Source organism: Cornus florida, unplaced genomic scaffold, assembly GCF_030987335.1.
Source record: "Cornus florida cultivar Cherokee Brave unplaced genomic scaffold, ASM3098733v1 CherokeeBrave_3.0.0_Hap2_Chr10, whole genome shotgun sequence".
NCBI classification, from domain to species: domain Eukaryota; kingdom Viridiplantae; phylum Streptophyta; class Magnoliopsida; order Cornales; family Cornaceae; genus Cornus; species Cornus florida.
In genome coordinates this window covers 13,730,028-13,756,464 of record NW_026775580.1, presented here as the reverse complement: position 1 = coordinate 13,756,464, position 26,437 = coordinate 13,730,028, and the positions used below count along the sequence as shown (strand labels likewise).

General features: G+C 34.8%; 2 protein-coding genes across 2 annotated transcripts; one reads left to right on the top strand and one right to left on the bottom strand.

Moving 5' to 3' along the window:
• The first annotated feature begins 9,211 nt into the window (after positions 1-9,211).
• Positions 9,212-13,410, top strand: LOC132277388 (lysine histidine transporter-like 8). Its single transcript, XM_059779247.1, has 5 exons — positions 9,212-9,564; positions 9,692-9,825; positions 11,411-11,832; positions 12,502-12,633; positions 12,800-13,410. Exons 1-5 carry the CDS (start codon positions 9,212-9,214, stop codon positions 13,286-13,288), a joined length of 1,530 nt encoding a protein of 509 aa, XP_059635230.1. The 3' UTR covers positions 13,289-13,410.
• Positions 13,411-13,807: 397 nt separating this feature from the next.
• LOC132278959 (uncharacterized) lies at positions 13,808-24,570 on the bottom strand. Its single transcript, XM_059780868.1, has 2 exons — positions 24,195-24,570; positions 13,808-14,100 (listed from the first exon to the last, which is right to left on the bottom strand). The coding sequence occupies exons 1-2, from the start codon at positions 24,305-24,307 to the stop codon at positions 13,893-13,895; spliced, it is 321 nt and encodes a 106-aa protein (XP_059636851.1). The 5' UTR covers positions 24,308-24,570; the 3' UTR covers positions 13,808-13,892.
• Positions 24,571-26,437: the final 1,867 nt, after the last annotated feature.

Genomic DNA, 26,437 nt, shown 5'->3' with positions numbered 1-26,437 from the left:
TTTCTTCTCTCTCTCCTCTCTCTTGGCCGGCAGCCATGGCTGCCAAGGGGCTGCCACCCTTCTTCTTCATTTTTCAGCCACTTTCCTCGAGTGAAACATCGTAGTGCCTTAATGTTTAATGCTTGTCTTGATGGCGCGCATCTTTCACCCTTATTAGAACCCATTTCTGACCAAATTTTGAATTCGGGGTTGAGGTCAACTTGTGATTTTCATGGGGCTTCTTGGGGATTATTGTTCACGGCGTTGTCCCTAACAAAATCTCGCGGTATCGTCGGATTCGGAGCCGTTTCATTTTGGTGGCTTTTGAGATTTTCATCTCAAATTGAGTTAGGGGATGTTTTAGGATTATGTATATGTTGTATTGAGTATTTCCCATGATTATACAACTTTGTTGTATGCCTTGTATCAAATCTAGAAAGTTAGTAATATTTATTTCTTTGTATGAGATTTAAATTACAAGGATGTATATAGTTTAGATTTGAATTGTGGCATGATGATAAATTAGGTTTTAATATGTTTGTTAACAAATATTAAATTGAGATTATTTGAATAAGAATTGCACTTTTTATTTAATATTTTTCTTTTGTGAAAGATTAATTTCCATGGTCGTACCTTACATGAAATGAACTTGTAATATGCTTTTAAATTAAATCTTGGCATGTTCCTTAACATACTTTAATTTGAGAGCATTTGGATAAGTATAAAAATTTAGAGATTTTAATTAAAATGATTAATTAAAATCTATTTAAAGGTTCCACTAGTTTAATTAAGTTTTTGACTTGATAATTGTGAGGAGTAGGACTTGTATACTAGCATATATTAATTTGGGACCATTTGATATTGTTTTAGAATTTAAGGATTTAATTATCATATTTTAATTAAATTATATCATATTGATCTAATGACCTAAGTAAGCTTTTGATTTGATTCATATAATGAATAAGTTATGTTGTTTAACATGTGTTAATTAGGGTTCATTTGATTGAGATATGAAACTTAGGGAAATTAATTATGTTATATAATTAATTTCTGTTTTTATTTCATTATTGATTAAATCATGTGTTTAACATTGATATTATGTTGAAGCATGATTTTAGACTTGTAATGGATTTATGCGATTATGTTTCAATATTGAATTATATTGTTATAGCGTGTAACGAATCGCACACTGAAGATTCGACATGTGATGTTATTATAGCGCGTAACGAATCGCGCTCTGAAGATTCGACATTGTCATCCTATAATAGTTGTGGATTTAGAGCATGTATTGTGTGGTTTCAACCTACTTGTGCATGGAATGTAGTTTCGTGCTGTATATATATATTTCGTATATAAGTTGTTAACTTATTTATTTTAGAGTCTTGGGACATTGTTACTGTGATATGGCTAGAGTTTGACTCTAGTGCGGGAGGTATGAGTTCTCTCCGTTGAGATAGTGCGCACTAGGGTGGTCTTCCCAATTGGTTAGTTCCCGGAATAACCATTTTGTTCTTGGTTTAGGCCGAGACGTGATATCCAAGTCTTCCACTATTTGTTTTCGCATTCAATTCCAAGTTGACAACCAATGTTTAATTGTGACTTGTGGTTTTGGTTATTGGCGATTTAATGTTGTTAAGTACATTTATGCATTATGATTTTGAATGAATCGTAGAATGCTTTTAATGTTGTTAAGTACATTCATGTTTCATGATTTTTAATGAATCATTATAAATTTTGATGTTGTTAAGCACATCCATGCTAAATTATTCAAATGTGACTTAGGAATGATCCTATAGATTCATTTGGAATATAGACGTTAGGTGGCATAACCCACTTTAGTCGTTTACACACTTTTAGATTTCAAGTTGATAACTTTGAGAATCTATGTCTTGATGTGTGGAATTAGAAATTCTAATTATGCTAAATGGTTATATTTAGTTGTCTTCATACTTTTAGATTTCAAGTTGATTACCTTGAGAATCTATATCTTGTTGCTCTGTATATCATGCTCCTATGTTATTTAAATTGCATGAATGAGGTGATTTATACTAGAAATATTCTAAGGTAGCTTAGGATGCTCCCTGAGTCTCACCTTTGATATAGACGCTAGGCGGAATGAACCACAATGATTAAATCATGCAAACTTATAAAACGCTAGGTCGATGCATGCTCATTTCATACAAGTAGCTTTATGTTGCTCACTCCAAAGTTACTGGGACATATTTCAAATACAGGGTACAAGATTGGAGATTTGCACTTGCTTTGGGTGAATTGCAGAATGGAAGTTTCTTTAGAAGTATTCTTGTTCACATGTAAGTGTTAGCATGTTTAAGTTTTGCCTATGAAATATAATTTTTTTAACTTGGAGGTTTGATATGTCAAATGTTGTAAATGAATTATAATAAGGCCATAGGCCATTTCAGCATGTTTAAAATGTTATTTTACACTTGCGTGTATGTTTACATCATCACATAATAGCATATAATGAAATTTGATCATGCTATGGGGGATCCATTTGAGACTTAGGAATTTCTTTTCAGTTTTGGTGCATAACAGGTTCATTCTTTGCATTTCTACCTGTTTCGGTCAACCGGTGGCTTGTTTCGGTCTACCGAACCCCTTTGAACTTCAATTGAACAGTAAAATCTCAATTCCAGTAGCCTTTCTCAATTTTGAGCCTCAAACTGGTCGACTGGTTTGTCATTTCGGTCGACCGAAATGAAAACTCTTTTCCTTCTTTCTCCTGACTCATTTTGGTTGACCGAAATGGAGCTGCTTTGTTGATTTTGTTTAGCTTGTTTCTTCAGGATTGTATCAATCGATTTACTTCCCACTTGACCTTGTTGATCTTGTTCAAGCCATTTAATGGTGTACGTGGTCTAGTTGGACTAAATCTTGTTTCCTTGGGTGTCGTTTGTGTCAGGGGGTACCATTTGATCCTTTTCCTTTTAGCTTTCACTTTCGGTTATTTCTTTGAGTTCCGTGGCTTCATGGGAGGTCACATTGGTGTCTTGAAGATAGTTTATATCTCGATAGACTTTGGTTTTACCTTTCGCTTCCGCATTTCGGATCCGTTATCGAGTCAACTTTCTGTTCATCACTGACGCACTGGGTTAAAAAATCTAGGATCGTCACACAACAGTTCCATCATTTTGCTGACTAAAACAAACTTGTAATTTGTAATGACAAAATTGCCCTTCTCACACTTTAAAATCAACCATTTCAGTTTAATAAAATATTAATATACTATGAAGGGCGTTATTATCATTTTGCAATAACTTAACGATTCTGTCACAAAAATTGAACAACGTGATAATTTTTGTTAGTTCAAATAGTTGTTTGACAATTGAAAAGGTTATATGATGAATTTAAAAATAATTAGAGGTTTTATGATTTTAACCCTATTTAATATATATATATATATATATATATATATATATATATTTGTGGTGGACATGCATTATTGTATTGAAAGCATTGCAGATTTTAAAAGTTGGTTCCTAGTCTTAAGACTCTTAATTTGTCGAGATTCTACGTTTTCACCTTATGTGGGTCCTGTACCCAATTCAGTTTATGCTTAGACCAACTTCAATGCTCTCTCATTTGGGCCTCTCAAACTCAAAATATGAGAGTTGGGTAAAAAAAAGACCTCTCCAATGGGCTTTTATTTGGGCTCTAAAAATTTGAGATTCTCAAATTTTCTCTCACATATAGCAGCTGCCAATTTTTTTTGGCAAGTCTCTCATTTCCCAATACGATGCCATTTCTCATCAGTCATCACCCACTCGCATCTCTCTCTCTCTCTCCTTGTCTATTGCAATATAGAGAGAAAAATTCCGGGAAAATCATCCGATCTGAACCAAAGGAAGAAAATCGATGACGAAAAGAGGGTTACTGATGGACCTCGATCTCGATCTTGACAGTTCCTGGCCGTTAGATCAGATCTTCATCTCTAATCCTACGTCGCCCTTCCTTCTCACGTCCTCAGTAACCCTCTCTTGAGAAGTTAGCCAGACTTTGGTTTTTCTTGGTTGGGAACGGATTATTCTCTCTCTCTCTCCTTGTCTGTTGCAATATGGGTTTTGAACGAGAAGATTCTTGTTGATTTTGTAGTTTGCAATTACACAGAGAGAGAGGGGGGGGGGGGGGGGGGGAGGGGGGGGGGAATTTCAGAGTTAAGAACGAGAATAGAAATGGAGGCAATTGGGAAGGCTGAAATGATTTGCCCTAAAAATATTTGCAATATGGGTTTTGAACTTCTGATTCTTGTTGATTTTGTAGTTTGCAGTTGCATAGAGAGAGAGAGAGAGAGGGGGGCAATTTCAGAGTTGAGAACGAGAATAGAGACGGAGGCGATTGGGGAGGCTGAAATGATTTGCCCTAAAAATATATATATTTTTAATAATAATATAATCAAATATATAATATATATATATATATATATAAATTTTCGAAAAAGAAAAAAAAATTATATAAAAAAATTAATTCACAAATAGTGGTAAAAAAATTATAAAAATTTTGCTTTGTTTTGTTTTTTTTTTTAAGTGTTTTTTTGACCAGATATTTTAGATTTGTACTTATTTTTAATTAGATTTAATTTTAGTTTCCTTCTAATATTTACAACTTGACTTGTAATGTGCCTAATATTAATATTATTGATGCAAATATAAATGGTAGGAATGGTAATTGAAAAATAATAGTGGTTGGGTTAAAAAATAGAATTTTGCATCAAATGTATTATCGGAGAAGAATTACTAAAATATAGTATTTTGGTATTATAACACCTGTCAAAATATAAATTTAATATGCAAAAATAACATTTAGCAGTGGAAATGCCTTTATAAACCCAAAGCTTAATTTGAGTGGAAACATATTGATATAGTAATTAAAATGCATGGCATGGACATGACGGCTGCGCAACCAAAATATAAAAAAGCCTAATATATATATAGTCATATAGATAGAGACTAGAGCGGTACGTACGTGTTCTAACTTTGCAAAAGACGAGAGCAGCCAAAGTAGGGTCGGTCAAAAAGATTCTTCTTTATACCCTTTTCCCCATTGACCCGGCTTTTGTGACCCGATCATGACATGTGATTACTACACTCACTCAATTAAAATATCTTCACGTCACAAGATGACCTACTCTCCGCGTCACATAACCTTGTCATCATCCAAAACAATTATATATAAAATTTACATGTAATCAACCAAAGCCCCCTCCATCTCTAATGTTAGTTCCTTTCGTGTTATCTCTCTCTCTCTCTCTCTCTCTCTCTCTCTCTATATATATATATCCTTGCACACCAAATTAATCATAACTCTAAAACACACTATTCAAATAAATTGGTCTCACAAATATAAAACCTCATCTGAACTAGTAATTAAAATAATTTATTTTGATTAAGTGTGTATACTAATAATATGATATGTTCAATTAAATATATATTCTTGCATTTGACTATTCAAATTACAATTCGGTCCGAGCTGAGAACCCAATTTCATTTTGTGTTGGGCTCCGCTAGTGCGTCGGGCAACTCAAAACATAACGTGAACTCATCCCGAATTATAGAACTTGCGTATGAACTCAAAGTGAATCCGCTATATATTTAATAGGGCTAAAAATCATAAAATACCTCTATTGTTTTTAAATTCGTAATACAACCCCTTCAATTAAAGAACATATCATATTACCCCCTTAATGTTTTAAAAAGTCTATCATATCACCACTTCACTGTTAATTTCTCGTCTAAAACTAATGGGATCGTATCATTGTGACAATCACACGTGCAACAGTTGCATAATTTTACTGACCAAAGTAACTTCATAATTTGTAATAACAAAATTGCCCTTCTCACACTTTAAAATTAATCATTTCAGTTTAATAAAATATTAATATACTATTAAGGACATTATTATCATTATGCAACAACTTAACGGTTCTGTTACAAAAATGGAACAACGTGATAATTTTTGTTACTTCAAATAATTATTTGACAATTGAAAAGGAGGAATTATATTATTTTAGCTCAATTTAATAACTTAACAATTCCGTCACAAAAATAAAACAACATGATAATTTTTGTTAGTTCATATAGTTGTTTGACAATTAAAAATGTTATATGATGAATTTAAAGGTATTATGATTTTAGTACCATTTAACATATATATATATATATATATATATATATATATATATATATTTGTGGTGGGTTACATGCATTATTGTATTGAAAGCATTGCAGATTTCAAATTTTGGTTGCTGGTGCTGAAGACTCTTAATTTGTCTGACATTCTACATTTTCACCTTTATGTGGTCCTGTACCCTAGATGGAGTTCATGCTTAGAAACCAAAAGCTTAATTTGAGTGGAAACATATTATAGTAATTAAAATGCATGGCATGGACACGGAGACTGCGCAACCAAAATATGAAGAGTAACGATACTTGTATTGATTTGTTATACTAAATTACTTAATTGAATGTTGATTATTAGTTATTAATGTACAATATATGCAAATGAAGGATCTACTTTTTTATTTATGCATTAAAAAAAATAAATCTAATAATTTATTACAACAAATCACATAAATAAAGAAATAAGACCCTCCATTTAAATATATTATGAATAAATTACTAATAAAAAATATTTAATTAAACAATTCACCGTAACAAATCATTATTCAAATATAAAAAAGCTTTATATATATATATATATATATATAAAGTGGTACGTACTTTGCAAAAGACGAGAGCAGCCAAAGTAGGGTCGGTCAAAAGATTGTCCTTTATACTCTTCTCCCCATGACATGTTATTACTTATTACTACTCTCTCTCAATTAAAAAATCTTCTCTCCGCGTCACATAACCTAGTCATCATCCAAAACAATTGTATAATTATATATGTAATCAACCAAAGCCCCCTTGATCTTATCCTTGCACACCAAATTAAATTTTAACTCTAAAATACACTATTCACATAAATTGGTCTCACAAATATAAAAACTCCTCTAAATCAGTAATTAAAATGATTTATTTTGATTAAGTGAATATATTAATGACATAATATGTTCATGATGTTATTTTAAAATTAACAAACAAGTAAGATTAAAATAAAAATAATAAGATTGAAATCAATCAGTAAAAAAAAAAAAAAAAAAAAAAAAAAAACAACTAAGGTATGGGATACCATCACCATTAAATTCATAAAGTTCCATTACCCATCTATCTAAGAGTAGCAACGTACCATCAATTAATTATCTATCTAAGAGTAGCAATCTAGACGTTGCTACGTGGCTCTCATAAGATTTATCATTAATGCACACATAAAAATATATTTAAAAAGTGGTTTTCTTTCGCTTAAAAAGTGTAAAATTTTAAGTATGGAACAACCACAAATACATGATATTAGTGTTGAAGAAACCTAAAATAATTAATAAAGAAAAAACTGAAAATCTTAAACGTTCAACTTATATAAATGGAAATCGATAAAAGAATAAAATATATTTACTCCATTACATGTGCTAACTGTGTTTCCCTCTCTCATATATATATATAATAGTCACTCTATTGTTTTCTCAAAAGAAAGAAAAAAATAAACTCAGAATAATTTTCGTTCCATTGTGTTATAAATTTGAAGCCCAATTTTGACATTGTTGGAATGGTTTTAACCAAATTTTTATTAGACACAAATGACTGGTATTGAGTCTTCTTTTTAGACTGGATTTGCCCAATTTGAATATTCGAGTCAAAAGTTATGATTGGATTACATGAAGCTAGTCCGGAATTTTTCTCCTAATTATTTCCTTATTGGTATATAAAAACTTCATTTCTTCAAAATAATTCCCATAACAAATTTTGTTTGCTGAATACTCTTTTACAAATTTTCTAAAATTCTCCAAAAATTTGATTTTCTCAACTGGTCTTTACTTAAAATGACATATATAACCTCTAATAATCTAAAAAGAGCAATGTTAGTGACCGTCACGCTTCTTGTTGGTCACAATTCCTATAATTACACGTTCATTTATGAGATGTTTCTAACTTTTATGGGAAATAAAAATATAAACTTTTTAGACAAAATTGTCCTTTAACCTTTTCTTATCTCTCTCATTTTATTCACCTCTCCTCGGTTTTATCCTTATATACATACAAACACACACACACATATATCAATAACATTCTAAATTGCCAAAAAAATAAATATATAAAACATTCGGGAATATATTATTTTTTTTCTTTTTGGATTGCCAAAACAAATAATATTATAGGAATGGATTATTTATGTATTATTTTATTTCTTTTTGAATTGCCAAACAAATAATATTATGGGAATGGATTATTTAATTTCTTTTTTAATTATATTTTAACTATATATATATATATTATAGTGCTATAGATTCATGTTTAATTCCTATAATCACAATACATAATTTCATATAGCTTAATAGTTTTTTATTTCTATTTTTTTTCTTTCCTCACTTAATTGATGTACATGTATATATATATATATATATATATATACACACACACACACATATATGTATAAGTTTTTTATTTCTATTTTTTTCTCTCCCCGCTTCATCAATCTATATATATATATGTAAACAATTACTTTCATGTCATTTTTTATATATATACTCATTATCTTACTTGTTTTGACAAATCCAAAAAGAAAGAAAATAATATATTCCCCTTTTTTTGGGCATCTAGAATGTGTATATATATATATGTGTGTGCGCGCGCGTGCGCGAGCGCACGGGCACGCCATTGTTTGTATATATCGAATAAAACTGAGGAGATGGGAATAAAACTGAGGAGATGAGAAAAAGTTAAAGGACAATTTTGTTTTAAAATTTTATATTTTTAATTCTGAGACATCTTGTAAATGAAAGTGCAATTACAGAAATTGTGACTAATAAAAAACACGACTGTGTCATTTGAAAATTACCAAAGAGAAAATATCCTAACAGATATATTTTAAAAAATAAAATGTGTATAAAATACGCACTTATCATATCTTCACGTCACAAGATGACCTTCTCTTCGCGTCACATAATCTAGTCATCATCCAAAACAATTATATAATTATATATGTAATCAATCAACCAAAGCCCCCTCTATCTGTATATATATCCTTGCACATCAAATTAATTATAAGTCTAACCTAGCTAATTAAACATACATTCTAGATATCAGTAAGAACTAGAGAGAGCTCACTGGTTGCAGCAATTATGGAAGGAACTACTCCGGCCATTTCAGCTCCTCCTTTTAGAGTCCAGTACTCATCATCACCTTCCATGGCTCGATCGCCATTTCTCGATTATTCCGTCCTGAAAACCCTAGAAAGCCCGCTAGCTACTCGTCTAATGAGCCCTCTGGCCAGCCCTATGAAGAAGGCCATTTCAACCATGCAAACTTACCTAGAAGAAGTTGGCCACCTCACCAAGCTTGACCCCCAGGATGCATGGCTCCCCATCACCGAGTCCAACAGTGGTAACGCTTACTACGCCGCGTTCCACACACTCTGTTCGGGAATCGGTGTTCAAGCACTTGTGCTTCCCCTAGCTTTCACTGCCCTTGGCTGGTACGTACATACTTACATACATATATATATATATATATATATATATATATGTTTAATGCATGAATTTAATTGTTACTTTGCTTCTAGCTAATTGTCTCTATTCTAATTGATAATTGGTACGTTGCAGGACTTTGGGAATCATATGTTTGACACTAGGCTTTGTTTGGCAACTATATACCCTATGGTTACTCATCCAACTACATGAATCGCAGCCTGGGACTCGCTACAGCCGATACCTTCGCCTCTCAATGGCTGCTTTTGGTAAGCATATATTTCACGCCCAGTTCTTCGAACGGGTGTGTCCGTTTTCTAGTCTTTCCCTCTTTAGTTTACTGAAAAAAAAAATTAATAATAATAATAATAATAATAACAATTGCATGACAAATATCCTTCTCCTACAAACATCATAAATTAATCATATTTCCATTTCCATTAAGGTTTATTAAGAAAATTATAAATCTGATGTGACTTGCTTTACCATCCAAAAAAACAGATTAATCAATTCATGCTTCTTCTTAATTAATTATATGCAATCATTTACTCAGATATATGTGGATGCCTCTATAAATTCTACTCTAAAAACTATTCTTCATTTTATATCTAGAAAACAGAGTTTTCAATTCGAACAAGTATTGGTTGAAGATCGATGGATATATTTTTGCTCAATTTCTTAAAAGCCACTTTATCTCCAAGTACCATTGCTTGATCGTTTCTCAAGTACAATCACCAAAAAGAGGTGTCACCAACCAGTCACAAACCTCGACCTTTCGATCTTTTCCGAGACTGACTTCAAAATCTCAAGAAGGGAAACCGTAAATTACAATCAATTACTTTGTAGGGCACACACCATGCAACTCTAACACGCATGCATGAAGGAAAAGCATTGTATAATAAGCTTCATCGGGCATGCACATAGAAACTTTATCATCTTTTGTATTAGACAGTCTCTTGAGCAAGGTTTGGCGTATCGGCAAGTTAGTAACACTTTTTCAAGGGTCTAATACCGTTATCCACCACCGTGAACAAATTAATTTGACCAATTTATATGAATATTCTTCCAAATTTATTATATCACGATCGGTACCGCAACTGCGAACCTTAACTTCATCCTCTCTGTTACGGGACTTTTTGGGCAGTATAAGCTGTAAGAACTGTGTAATCTAATCTGGATCATCCAAAAAGTCCACAATGTGCCAAAGAAGATGTCACTTCACTCAACTACTATAGTCTATAGATATGACCAAAAGTCCAAAAAACAAGAGAGTTGAAATTTTAATACTATTGCTTTTTTCCTTTCCTTTCCTTTCCTCTCCTCCCTCAAATGTACAAAGACAGATAATACTTAAAGTAAGAATGACTTTTTAGGCACACCCTCTAAATAATTGCTTATCTTTTATTTTATTTTTTTATTTATTAAAATTCATTGAAAGCTAGATTTGCAGTCAACAAAGAACAGTGCTATATTCACCAAAAAGCAATTGGAAGTGCACAACTAAGTCATCAACAAACACGCGATGGAATAATTGTCAGGAGATCTGGAATTATTGATCTTGGTCATCACCCAAACAAATATAGTAAATTTTATATAATTTTTTTTTATTTACGTATCAAATTAATACTAATAATTTGCATCAAGTAACTGATGTTTCAGCTTTATCGATATTATCACTTAATTATATATTATCTTATAAAAAAATATATTTATTCAATAAATCATATCACTTCCTATCAATATTTAATAATATTATATTATCAATATAACAGAAATATTAAAATATTTCTCATGCCGTACAACTACACTTTTGAATTGAAATGTAATTTTCTTGTTTGTTTGTTGTGTTTTAAGGTGAGAAGCTAGGAAAGTTCCTAGCTCTATTTCCAACCATGTATCTATCAGGTGGTACCTGCGTTGCCCTAATCATGATCGGAGGTGGGACCATGAAGACATTCTACCAGGTGGTGTGTGGGACCACCACATTAACAACCACTGAGTGGTACCTGCTTTTCACTTGCTCCGCTGTCGTCCTGGCTCAGCTTCCTAACTTGAATTCTATCGCCGGAGTTTCCTTAATCGGTGCAATCACAGCCGTCAGTTACTGCACTCTTACATGGGCCGTCTCCGTCGCCAAAGGTAGGCCCATGGGCGTCTCCTATGGCCCACCACCACTTGAGGCACAATCCCAAGAAGCTAGGCTTTTTACCATTCTCAATGGCCTTGGTGTAATTGCTTTTGCTTTCAGAGGTCACAATCTTGTTCTTGAGATACAGGTTGGTCTCTCACTATTTTTCACAAATACTAATAATTTTACGGGTAAATAAATTACTCCCACCTCCTCCCTCCTCTGTGATTTTAACTTAATTACTATCGAATAAATTTTTTAAAAAATAACAGTGTCGATATCAAGTTGATCATTTTGCCCCTAGGTTATTTTAATAGTTTTAAAATAATAATTAAGTAAAATTAAAGAGAAGTAAAATGACAATTATACCCTTGTTTTCTCTGCCATACCCTTCTTCTTTTACAAATCAGTCCTTCCACGTCAAATTTCTCGCGAAAATTTATTAGTCTCTTTTTATGGATGTGGTAAATGACGTAATCATATTTGATGCTACCCACATAAATGTACTCGGATGTCTCTCGCTTCCTCACATCGATCCGCACCTCACCGACAAACTCTTCCTTCACTTCCCCTCTACTGCTTCTTGTCCATAGCATTACCACCCACAAATTCCGAAGACAAACCACTATCAGACCTTCAACCATGCCCATATTAAAATTTGCACCAAAATGGCAACAAGATGTGATATGATTATTCTTCAGTATGTGTTCAGGTCATTCACCAAAGCCTCTGTAAATCAACACATAGTATACAAATAGTACGTTTTTCTTCTTGGTTTCTTTGTGATGCTGAAATGTGGGTGTTATTTCATTTTCAGAGTACAATGCCTTCAAGTCTAAAGCACCCATCGCGTTTACCAATGTGGAAAGGAGTGAAGTTTTCATATTCAATTATCGCACTATGCTTGTTTCCACTGGCAATAGGAGGTTACTGGGCTTACGGAAACTCTGTAAGCACCAAATATTCTCCGACTGTAATAATTTAGTGGTAGCTCTTTTACCTTTCAAAGTAAAAAATGTCCGATGTCTTTTAACCCAAAAATTAAAATGGGCTCCAGATTTTTTCTATATTAGACAATTCGTTGTGAATCTAAATGAACTGTGGTATAATGTCAGATACCTGCAAATGGAGGGATGTTGAGTGCCTTGTACAAGTACCACGGACATGACACCTCAAAATTTATTCTGGGATTGACAAGCCTATTCGTTGTGATTAACAGCTTGACCTCGTTCCAGATATATGCAATGCCAGTTTTCGACAACCTCGAGTCCAGATACACTAGCAATATGAACAGACCATGTCCGCGGTGTCTACGAACAGCTTTTCGTATCTTCTTCGGATGCCTGGCATTCTTCATAGCTGTTGCATTCCCTTTCTTGCCGAACTTGGCAGGTTTGATCGGAGGGATCGCGTTACCGGTCACGTCAGCCTATCCTTGTCTCATGTGGATAATGATCAAGAAGCCCAGGAGATACAGCACAACGTGGTGTCTGAATTGGGCACTCGGATGCCTAGGGATGGTCCTGAGCATTCTGTTGGTCTTCGGAGGAATATGGACCATCGTGACTCCCGGCATTGATGTTCACTTCTTCAAGCCAGAGTGATAACCATCAAAAAGAAGATACAAACCCTATTTATGTACTGGCTAAATGTAAAAAGTGGTCACACACCACAAATCTGACGCAAGTATTCTTGTAAACTAATGTGATAATAATATCTGGAAATTCAATGCATACTCGTCCCCCTTCATGTTGCCGTTATGGTACAATAATAGAACATACTCTATGAAGCGTCCTAGGACACAGCGGGAATTTAACATTTCCAAATCCACGAAACAAAGGAAAAAAAATTAATCCACGAAACAAGAACATCAAGTTCAAGAGCATGCAACACTGGTACACAAGTGCCAGTCCCAGAATTTGTTCTACAAAGTTTGGAAAATATCATAGTAAACAGGTGATAAACCTAAAACCAAGCCAACTCTCAGTCAAACCAACTCTCAAATTTTCAATCTTGAAGCATACAAACACCACTCCAATGATTTTGTGTTGAAGTAATCACATCAATTATATTCTATAATTGGCTTGCTTCGTGCAATTATATGGAACGTATAAACAGAAAAATGGATGGACCAAAACCATGGTTAATATATAATTCACACAACAAAGTTGGGTGATTTGTAAAATATTTGTGACTTCATGTTTCTTTCTACATAGATAGTGGAAGAAGCATCCTTCGCTTCTTTTTCCGGTCCAGTCTTACTTGCTTCGTAATTTTCATGCATAAAAGCAAAAGTAATGTGATGCAAACTAAGATAAAAGCAAGTCTCAAATGCTTAAAATATAATGACACAGCTGAGAAAACCAAGAAAGCTAAAATGACGAGTTCCCATATTACATAGACCACAACATCCACCCTGCATAAAACACAGCATGAAGTGTATCAGAAAATGATGTTCCATCCAGTAAATAAAAGCATATAATATTTTTAAATGTATATGTATGTATTGTATTTGTATGTATGTATGTACATGCATGTACATTAAAGAAAAAAGAATTCCCAGAATTATAGAATTTCTATCTAGTCCTGCTAAATGAACATAAAATCCATGCTTTATTTTCTATAGGCATTCAATTTTACACGAGTGGTCACAAATACCTCCCTTATTCACATATTAAGAATTTGACCAGTAATTTAGCATACCATCATTGGCAACATAATGTCAGAAGTAGTTAATGGAAAAAATAAAATAAAATTGCATAATGTCACAAGCCTCATTTGAGAATTTTACAACTCTTTCCTTCGTTTCACTCTGTTAAAAAATACAATAAAATTACCAACAGGTCAGTGACCTAGCAGTATCAAGTCCCTACTACTCAAAAGGAGGTTAGGAGTTCGAATCTCAATGGAGGCATGTGTGTGTGAGTACACTAAGAAAAAAAATATATATATAATAAAAATACAATAAAATTATGAGAGAATTTCTTGCACCTAAGACAAGGTATGCAGGTGAAATTCAAAATCATAAACCTAAGCTTGTATAGTTGAAAATCTTGAATGAAATAGCAAAAAATAAAAATAAAAAAACCAAAATGACAAGCATATGGAGGCACAAGGCAAAGACTTTTCTCACATACATGCAACATAAATGTGTGAATAGCATATGCCGCATACCCAGTGCTGTCAAAAAACATTGAGAGCAGACTGATCCTGCTGCTCTTGCTTTCTTTCATAAATTCCTAGAGCACCCATTACTTCATGAAAAATGATATTGATGAGATGAGGTCGCATAGAGGTTTAGAAGGTAGTGCAAGTATTCAATGGATTTATTGTAAGAACCAGGTCTCTCTGCATGCTTCAATGGACTCTTCGAATAGATACTAAAGGCAAATTGAAGCTTAATTTGCTTATCATCTTCATCTTCCCAAATAGTTATATGTTTTGTGTGACTACAATTGCTACCAAAGAAACTTGAGACTCTTCCTCAATTTCGCTAATTCAAGTTACAACTTTCAGATTCTGACGAGCCTGAGAGTGTGGCTTTCATTACCCTAGACTTACCATTTTCTTGCCATCTCTCTTCCTTTTCCTTGGCCAATCATTTCAATGATGCCCTTTCTAATCACTATTCCAGCATTCAATTTCATTTTTCATTATTTGTCTTTCTTTTCTTTTGAGGAGTTGCCTTTCATCAAAATCCATGTATCTCTAGATTTCTTCAGAAATTTCTTAAACTTTCTATTTAATAGTATTTCCTCATCGATTTCAATGCTTGAATTTTCATTCTCCTCTTCCTCTCTTACAAATTTTAATGCAATTGGTTTCTTTTTTCTTATGAGGGGCAAATTTCGATTTATATGTTGGTAGAGAACCTAACCAATCTTCTACTGATGAGATCTGCACCTTTAATTTCTTCCTTAGCAATTACGTTTGCCAGGAACCTAGAAGGGAGTTAATGCTGTAAGGGGCTTATTACTTATAGTATAAATTATAAGTAATTACTGAAACTTGTTAGTAAAAATAGAATGTGATGGAGGATGAAAGTATTTTTTCATTCTTTCTCTATTTCCCCATCTCTCTCTCTTTTTCTCTCATCCTCTTTCTTCTCTTTTTCTTCTTCTTCTTATACTTTACTCTTAATTTGATTATGTCTTAAAGTCAACATGGTATCAAAGCATGGTTTGTAAAGCTCTATGTGTGTAGTTGAAACCCTAGGGCAAGTTTGTGTAAACCCTAGGGGGTGTGAAGGGTTTTGAAGAGATACCAAAAATTTTTTGGACCTGTTTTTTATCTGTTGCAATCTCGATTGGTGTTTTTCTCGTGTTCGCATGGTTCTGCAACAACGGTTTTTTCTTCGTCGTTTGCGATTCTGGTGTGGTCTACTTTGTTGCTTTCTAGGGTCTGTGTGGTGACTGCGTGGTCGTTTTTTTATGCATCTTCTAATTGAAGTTTGTGTGTTAGGCCAGCTTGGTGCAATGGAAATGGGTGGAAAAGAAAAGAGAGGTAATGGAGGGTGATTAAAAAATTGTGTTTGGTATAAATGGTAGGAAGGAAAGGAAAGGAAATGGATGGTTTTGGAAAGATAACTTTGTTATCCTCCCAAGAATGGGAGGAAATGGAAGGAAAGAGAAGAAAAGGCTAATGTAATTTACCCTTAAGACAAAATTAAAATTACACTTGTTCTAGAGCATGTTTTACCCATATGTAGTTGTTGCTTCTTCCTAATTGGAAGCAGGAATGCTTCAAGTGATGATGATGAGGAGGTTCACCAATTTCGTGGTGGTGATGATGTTGATGAGGAGGATGATTATGAAACCCGGGGGGGGGGGGGGGGGTGGGGGAGGATGAGGTGTACTTTTGATATACAAAAGAAGTTGAATTAAGGCAAACATGATTAAGTTTTGTTTTGGAAAAAATTCCAATTATAACAGTCTTTGCATGATTATTGGAACAATCTTAGCATGATTTAAAGATTACCTGTGAGGAAATTGAGAAGAGATGGAAGTACTGAAGAAGTGGCATTTGTAATAGTTTAGTTATTAAGGATGATGAACTTCAAATGCTCTATTATGTACATATTTGGTGGTTTGATTTTTCTTCGGAAATGGACAGAATTGTCAAAAGACAAAATTTCTGATGGGTTGACTGCATTTTGGAATTGTCAAAAGACAAAAAATTGTCAAAAGACAAAAAAATTTTGACGAGTAAAGCGGGTAGTACTACTCTAAAAAAAACTCGAATCAACATGGCAAAACCCATTTGTACTCCATGCAACATATGTAACTATGTAACACTTCCATCTTGAATCACTTTGACTGACAGTAAGATCCTCAATCCAATCCAAATACCATGGCTGACATATGGGAGGAGAAGTGTTTAGAATTTTCTTGTTTAGTTTAGTTTATCTTCAGTTGAGTTGAATAGGGGTCCACTAGATGGATTCCCGAGTTGTATTCATGGAGGATCAGTTGTATTAGAAGAGTTTATTTATTAATGGAATTTTATTCTGAGGTTTCAGTTTCTGGATTATCATTTTAGTTTCTTTTCAGCAATTTTATTTATTCCTGTTTATCTTAATTGTATTCTGTGTTCGTTTATTGCTGATTGGTTTGATATCTTCGGGTGTTCGGGCGTGGGTCTGGCCAACCCGCATCCGGAGATCCGGGGGTATCACAAGAAGTGGGTAACTCATCAAGAGCATTAATCTCCACAAATCTATCTTGATTTAACTCATTTTTTAATGATTCTCCCACTTGTTGATTTAGGTCCAATACCTGGCCGAACATGGGAAACTTCCTTAGCCCCTTCTTTTTCTTCTTTTGCTACCAAACGTTTGTCATCACAAGGCTGAAAAGAAGTCCTATGTGGTGCACTAGATTCCTCTTCTGAAGGCCTTGCTGGTTTTACAGTGTTTTGCATGACAGTTTTACCATTATAATTGAAGACATAATTATTTTCTCTATTATAATGGATCGCACCAACATTATAAATCCAAGAGAAACTGAGTACAACATGGGCTACTTCTGTAGGAAGAACGTCACACCATATTTTATCAAAATAGTCACCCATTTGAATAGGAACAAGGCATCTCTCCATAACTGACAAGGAAGTCCAATTTATCCAGGCTATCTTATATGGTTGCGGGTGAGGCTCGGGTTGAAGTCTCAATCTAAGAACACCTTATTTGGACACTGCATTTATCGAACTTCTTTTGTCAATGATGATCTAACAAACTTTTTCTCTACATTTGAGAAATGTGCAAAACATGTTAGTAAGCTTTCAATCATTTTTCCCTAGGAAAAAAGATGGAATGCACAGGCCTCTAGATGATCTTGGATTAGAGAAGACGTTATGATGGTGACCCGTGGACATGACATGATAATGGTGCTGATTGTTCCTATTGTCATGTCTAAGTTTTGGATAACAGATGAGTCACCCCTAGTGTACATATGTGTAAACTTCTCGCAGAGTTCGGTGAGTGAATCATTTATATCGCTTACGACATTTTCTATTGTTTGGGTTCTCAATTCCATTTGTAAGTGGGGTCTTAGACATGTCTCAAATGGCCATGGTGGTCTCAATGTAGGTATAACAATTGTCATGAAATAACTGGCAATATATGACTCAAATTGAATCAAGTAACCCAAAATTATAAATTACCATGATGCTCACAGTAGAAATTGAAATGCAGAAGAGGTTTGCATCTAGTGAAGTATGCATACCTGTACCGAAGTCCAACGCAGCTAGCCGAAGTCCATTTTTAAATAATTTTCTGAAATTTTTTTTTTTCCTGGTCTACTACTGAACTTGGTCTGGTTCTGAAACAGGGCTGGGCTTGCAACTATATCCAAACAGGCCATCTTTGAAGCAATTTTAAGACTGAGCTAAGCTTGAATAGGGCCAGGTGGTTTGGGGCCTGGTAGATCGAGTATTGCTTCCTGGACTGTGATTGGATTAGCAATCTGGGCTGTTGCTTTTCAATTTGAACCGAGTCGAACTAACTTGGGTTGTGTTTATTTTGGGTTATAAAACAAACCAATTTTTTTCCTTTCCAAACCGAGTAACGGAGAACTCTGGCTCTAGTGTGGCAAAGCAACAACTTAACAAAGGCGATACCACGACTGGGGTCAAGACTGTTCCGGTGAAGATGGAGGACAGCAGCGGCAAGAGGGGAACAACAACATGGATCCTTGACGTTGACGATGGCTTGAGAACACAACGACGAGGAAGATCTAATGGTCGAAGTGATGGAGAGAGCTGTTGTGTTCACTGTCGTTTGATCAGCAGCATTGGTGAGCGATGGTGATTGCAGGTTTTGCCTATGTGGCTTTCGTCACTATTTGGGGCTGTTGGCTTAGGTTCCGAAGGTAAGGGTGAGATGGTTTTGTGGTTTTGGAACTATGACAGTAGGATATGGATTGTGACTGGTGGTTTACCCAGCAGTGATGGCTTTAAAGCTTTGAGAATGGCTTTGGGCTTTTCGATGGTGGGGATGATGAGTTACGAAGGCCAGGACTTGTTTGGAAGTTGGATCGTTCTGACTGGTGATGGTTTGGCCCTTTGGGTGAAGGTAAAGGTTTCGATTGGCTTGGCTATGATGAATAGTGTGTTTTATTTGGGGTTTGGTTTATTTGAAATACAGTGGAAGGGTTCAACCGTAGGATTTGTGAACAGTGGGTTGCTAGGGTATTTTCTTTGTGCCTGAACAGTAGGTTTTAGTAACTGTGATGATTATTGCTTGTTACTTGGATCTTTCACTCTGATCTTGGATCTTCTCCTCTGATACCAATTGAAGTAGGACAAGAAGTGTTTGGATACGAACCAGAAAGAAAGAACGGGATGAGAATGAGAAGATGAGATGGGGCTAGATGAAGGAGGTGAGAAGACAGAGGGGATGAGAAGATAGAACAAGGAAGATTAGAGAGACTGAGGGATCGAGAAAAACAAGAAGAAAGAGAGAGGAGAACAGAGGAAGAGAGTTTGCAACCTCACGATATTATTCAATAATCCAAAGTTGACTTGGTTGATTACATTGTAGCCTTTATATAGCCAAACATAAACAAACCCTAAAACAATAAAGTACTAAAATATCACTAAAATTAAAACAGTACTAAAAATAACCATAAGCATAAATAAAATCCCTAATTTTATTTTTCTTTCTCTCTTCTCCAAAAGTAATGCTGAAGCATGTGCAACTCAAGAGTGCAAATCAAATCTTGTTCCCCATCATTTAGTTTCAAGAATTCTCTCTCCTTGTACATAGCTGCTATTTACCATTATTTAACCTAGCACAAACTCATCAACACGTTCAGATTCTTCCATTTTTAAACTTTTAAACTTGGTTGTAAGAATTTGAATATCAGAAATCTTATCAGTGGTAATACCTTCATGAATTTTTTCTAAGATTTCCCAGACTTCTTTAGCAGAAGTACAATTGGAGATCCTAGCAAAGCAGCAGGATGCACAACAGTAGAGAAAGCATTTAGAGCGTTAGAGTTATAATTAGCCTCACGTATTTTTTCCTTCAACCATTCCGTGCTAGGTTTGGGTGCATGATGCATCTCAACCATCTACAACTTGTATTTGATACCATCGGACCATTGGCTTAGGTGGTATAGCCTCTCCACCGCAAAGGGGAAGTGAGGGGTTCGGGTCGCCAAGTGGGGAAAATTTGTGCGGGTGTATGTTGTTTACCTAATAAATAAATAAACAAAAGAAAAAGCTTGATTGGATGCTCCCATCCAATCTCTAATGCAGTCCAGACCTTCTCATCGAGAGACTTGAGTAACGCCCTCATTAAAAAGACGCAGCAGAAATTTAAATCCTAATAACTAGTAGGCACATAATTCATTCCATCCATAAATTCATCATGCATGTGAAATTATAAAGGAGTAATAAAAAGTAATCACACATGGAAAAGAAGAATATTTATGTGGGAAACCCAAAAAGGAAAAACCACAGGACCTAGCCGCGTAGATCAAAATACGCTATGTAAGAAAGAGGTTTGCAACTAAGTTACCAAATTCTATCTAGAATATCTTAGTCCCTAACTCAGATTTATGCAAGATCTCCCTAGATCCTTCCAACTCATGATCTATCAACAAAATGCTCCCCAATCAAAGATTACTAGAATGCACAATGTAAGTATGTGCTATAGTATGTGCCTGGACGCTCTGTAATGCTGTGCTCAAGTTTTCAAAACTTTGAGTGCCTTTATACAGAGTTTACGAACAAAGAAAAAAAAAAAAAAAAACTAGGGTTTTGAGTGATTCAACAAGGAAACTCAGAATCGAACTACTAGATTGATCGAGCCAAGTGTGGATCGATTGACACCAGGCTAGTAGGCTTCAATAGATCCCTCCATTGACCAAAGTCTCATGTCCTTTTCTGAATTGGATCTGATTTTAAGTAGTTCCAAACACTTTTATGCATATCAAAAAGGATTTATTTGAAACAAACATAAAAAAACATGAACCCTAATTGATGCATGCATGAACCCTAGTGTTGATGAGTATTCTAATATAAGTTGTAATTACCTTTCTGCCCTTATATACGAAAAATTCCAGATCTGTACTTGGACAAGGTACCACGACTAGCTTAAGTAACCAGACACTCTAACGAAAAAAAAAAGAAAGAAAGAAATAGGCACCAAGTTTTTTTTATCACAAATTTGCCAACCTAAATGCTATTATCTTAACATCTTTCCCTCTCGAAGAGCTCTCTCTACAGATAAACCTCAACTAGCGAGGAGATCTTTTCTACCCTCTATGGATAAACCTATACTGCCGAGAAGCTCCTCTCTACAATAAACCTCCAGAGGAGTTCCTCCCTACGAATAAACCTCTACTGCCAAGGAGATCCTCTCTACAGATAAAGCTCTCAGAGATCCTCTCTACAAATGAACCTCTCGGAGATCCCTCTCTGTAGATAAACCTCTCTGGGAGTTCCTCTCTGCGGATAAACCTCTACTGGCAAGGAATTCCTTTATGCGCATAAATCTCTCGAGGAATTCCTCACTACTGATTAACTTTGTGTACAACACTCCACAGCCCCATAGGGGTGGGACCTCGAACCATGACCCTATTTCGGGAGCCTAGAGAGTGTTCGCTTGGTGGCTCAAGTTCAAGGAACACCAAGATGAAGAACCTCACCCATCCTATAAGAGGCCAAGGTCTCTCTTAGTCTATCACAAAGGAAGGAAGAACTATAATCTCCTCTAAAGCAGAACGAGCTCTATGATCCTCGCATTTAATGCAAAATCCTCATTGTCAGGAGAGCATTTCCTTCTTTACCCTCACTCGACCACCAATAGAAAAAACATTCTGCCCAAGGCCCCTAAAAGATCACACCCCTAATGGGTAAAGACCATAGGACAATATTTGGAGCCGCAGATCTTACCCTTCTGTAATTTAGCATAAATAGAGTTAGTGTTTCATTTAAGACAATGAACAACCACCCAATAGCTCATTAATAACACTCATTACTGCAATCCTATCCTCAGGGAGATCACAAAAAGGAACCTTGCGCTCTTCCTAGAACTCCCCTCTCGAGCCCCCCTTTATGACAACTCAGATTTCCACCTAGGCTTCTATTCTCTGGTGACCCCTATAATGGCAAGAATGACCTCGTCTTCAAGAACCCCACACAAAAGAATTCATAGCCGTATTGAAGATGGAAACGTATTACTTATAAAATAAAATAAAAATAAAAAATTGAAGATGGAAATGTATTGAACAATGTTAAAAATTAAGTTGCATTGACCTCTATGGTTGTAGAAGATGAAGTGGTAGATATTAATCATATTTTGTATTTGATAGTATTACAAAGCATAAATCTTGTTTTCCTTCTCCCTTTGTTAAATGTGACTTCTTGTATATATTCTTCTTCCTCCCTCTTATTTACGCACATTAAAAATTCTCAATTCATCTCATGCATATTTAACCAAAAGGAAAATTATTTATTGAAAGGAAATCATCTTAGTACTTAAATTAATGATTTTTATTTATAGAAAGGTGGTCATCTTAGTACTTAAATTGATGGAAAAAAAAAAATATATATATATATATATATATATATATATATTTTTCCTACCATTATTCATCTTCAACCATTTATGATATATTTGTAGTCTTTACATATGCCATTTCTAGCATAGGTGCCCCATTCTCTCTCCTCTCCTTTCCTTGTCTTTCCTCCACCAATCACAAGCACTTTATCCTTTACAGTGTGACGTGTGAGAACCCCCAAGAAAGAGTAAACTAAAAAATAATGCTAAACAAACTTTGACCAGTAAATTAGTGTGTCTTATGAATCAAGTCATAATAAAACAATTTCATAACACATGTACATGTAGTTTATAATACATTCCAAACCGAACAACAAAAATACAGCCAGGACGAAGAAAAAGGAAAAGAACTCCTCTTTGTTTACAGCCGTTGTTACTTTAGCGCTTTGTTTTACTCTTGGCAAAATAATAAAGAAAAAATAACAAAATCTAAGATATAATAAAGTAGCTTCCTGTTTTCGGCATCCTGAAGCATTTATTGATCCCTCTATTCATTCGTTTCAAGAATAACACCAAGTAAATTAATCAAGACTCTCTCTATTAGTCATCCATGAGGACCATGACAATTAATGGAATTTCACTTTTCAGATAATCTTTAAGAAAAGAACAAGAACAATACTCATAGTAAGAACCTACTTTGTCTGCAATCATACGTTTGGGGAAAAAAAATGATCAATGAAAAACATCACAGTAACAGTAATGAAGTGGCTAATACTAATAGTAATAGCCCAACACAAATTTTAAGCCATATACTCAAAGGTACAACCAAATCAAAGAAAAGGGTGAGGTATTCCTGCAAAATAATTTTAGTTTTTTACTATTCAATAATGTCTTTCTGCTCATAAGTTATAATTAGTAATAGTGCCATTCTACCATGTCTGCCGAAAGCTCTCTCTCAAAGTAAATTCAACACGAGAATGCATGACAAAGCATTTTCTAAAGCAATGAAATACTCACTCCTCAGCCACCACAGCTTCATTGAGTAACTCAACAATATAAATAAATAAATAAATCTAACTTTTTCCTATAAAATGAGGCCGGAATGGGGCATAATATTTCTTTAGAACACCAACTAGTGCTTCAATTATAGGTTTCACATATTTCAATACACAATTTTAAATTTTGGTTTTTCAAACATTAAAAGTTCCATTACAGAAGCTTAAATACAAAATCCCAGTACAAATTTCTACCAAAATCACACCAACACAGTTGATCCAGTCAAATCCGTGATCATGAAAATTCAAATTAGAAGCATTTCTACTTGAAAGCTTAAGATATTCAATCACGGAAATTCATCAGAAAGTACGTGCAAGGATTGTGAAATGAAACCCTAAACAAAGAAAGAGAAAACTGGGGGGGGGGGGGGGGGGGGGGGGGGGGTGGTTGGGGTGGTGGAATTAAACCCTGATGTTGGGTTGCAACGAGAAAGAGTGATCGAATGATACCTTGATGAAGTGAGATTAGAAGTGGACGAGAAGAAAGAGACGGAAGCCCAGTCATGCTTCGATCGAATCTGATACTCTCTCAGCTGTTCCGCCAGATTCGAACGCGTTATCATCGCTCCGACCCCGCCCCTCTTTCTTCCCCTCTCTCTCTCTAAAATACCTCTATGTGTCTCTATATATTTATAAAATTCAGTTTAATATTCTGTGACGACTTCGCACATAGACAAAGGGGGACGAATTTGAAAAGAGAGAGACCAAAGGCACCAACGTTCGTTTTGGGTACACTTTTTTTCTCATGATGCTTTATCTCACTACTGGCATCGCAATTGGGCATTACGCTGTTTCGGATTTAGCCCAAACGTGCCTTCTACGCGGAAAGGCCAAAAGCTAGGAAAAAAAAAAAAAACCAAAGAAGGGTACTAGGTGTGGTCATGAATTTAAATGGACAGTGAATTTTGTTGGCCTAATTAACATTGGATTAAAGATCTACTATTTTTGAACTTTTTTCATATTTATATTGAAATTAACCCTAATATTGTTCCATGTAATCGAATCCAGTACAAAGATTTTATTGCGCAAAACCATTATCTTTTCTTGCAAACCCACTGTCTTTCTTTTCTTACAAGAAGGGTACTAGGTGTGGTCATGAATTTAGATGGACACTGAATTTTGTTGGCCTAATTAACATTGGATTAAAGATCTACTATTTTTGAACTTTTTTCATATTTATATTGAAATTAACCCTAATATTGTACCATGTAATCGAATCCAGTACAAAGATTTTATTGCGCAAAACCACTACCTTTTCTTGCAAACCCACTGTCTTTCTTTTCTTACAAGTCAATACATTCATTCCAGAGGAAACTTATTTAAAACAACAAACCCTACCTCCACATCCATTCAAGGCCCACTTGCCATTTCGCCTCAATCACTCTCATCCGTTCGTCATCGTCTTCTTTCTAATTTTTCTCTCTGTGTGTGTACACTTTCTATATATATATATTGAAATAAGCCCCAATAGTGTTCTATGTGACCGAATCCAGTACAAAGATTTCACTGTGCAAAATCAGTGTCATTCTTTTCTTGCAAGAAACCTATTTAAGACAACAAACCCTAGCCGCATCAATTCCCAAGCCACTTTCCATTCCGCCTCAATCACTCTCTTATGTCCGTCATCGTTTTCTTCTTTCTGATTTTTCTCTCTGTGTGTACTCTTTCCATATATATATTGAAATTAGCTACAATATTGTTCCACGTGACTGAATTCAGTACAAAGATTTCTCTGCGCAAAACATGTGTCATTCTTTTCTTGCAAGTCAATACATTCCAAAGGAAACCTATTTACGACAACAAAAACAATCTCCGCATCCATTCTAGAGCCCCATTCCATTTCGCCTTAATCACTCTTGTCCTCCCGTAATCGTCTTATTCTTTCTGATTTTTCTCTCTCTATGTGTACCCTTTCCATATATATATATTGAAATCAGCTACATTATTGTTCCATGTGACCAAATTCAGTACAAAGATTTCACTACGCAAAACCTATGTCTTTCTTTTCTTGCAAGTCAATACATTCCAGAGGAAACCTATTTAAGACAACAAACCCTACCTCCGAATCCATTCCAGAGCCATTTTTCATTCCGCCTCAATCACTTTCTTCTATCAGTCCATCATCATCATCTTCTTTCCGATTTTTCTTTCTCTGTGTGTACTCTTTCCATATATATATTGAAATCAGCCCCAATATTGTTCCATGTGACCGAATCCAATACAGATATTTCATTGCGCAAAACCTGTGTATTTTTTTTCTTGCAAGTCAAAACATTCCAGAGGAAACCAATTTAAGACAACAAATCCAACCTCCGCATCCATTACAGACCAACTTTTCATTCCGCCTCAATCACTCTCGTCCGTCCGTCCGTCCGTCATCGTCTTTTTCTTTCTGATTTTTCTATCTCTGTATATACTATTTCCATATATATATTGAAATCAGCCCAATCTTGTCTTCTTTATGGTTTTTCTCTCTCTGTGTGTACTTTTTCCATATATATATTGAAATCAGCCCCAATATTGTTCCATGTAACCAAATCCAGTACAAAGATTTCACTACGCAAAACATTTGTCTTTCTTTTCTTGCAAGTTAATACATTCCAGAGGAAACCTATTTAAGACAACAAACCCTAACTCCCCACCCATTCCAGAGCCACTTTCCATTCCGCCTCAATCACTCTCGTCCGTCCATC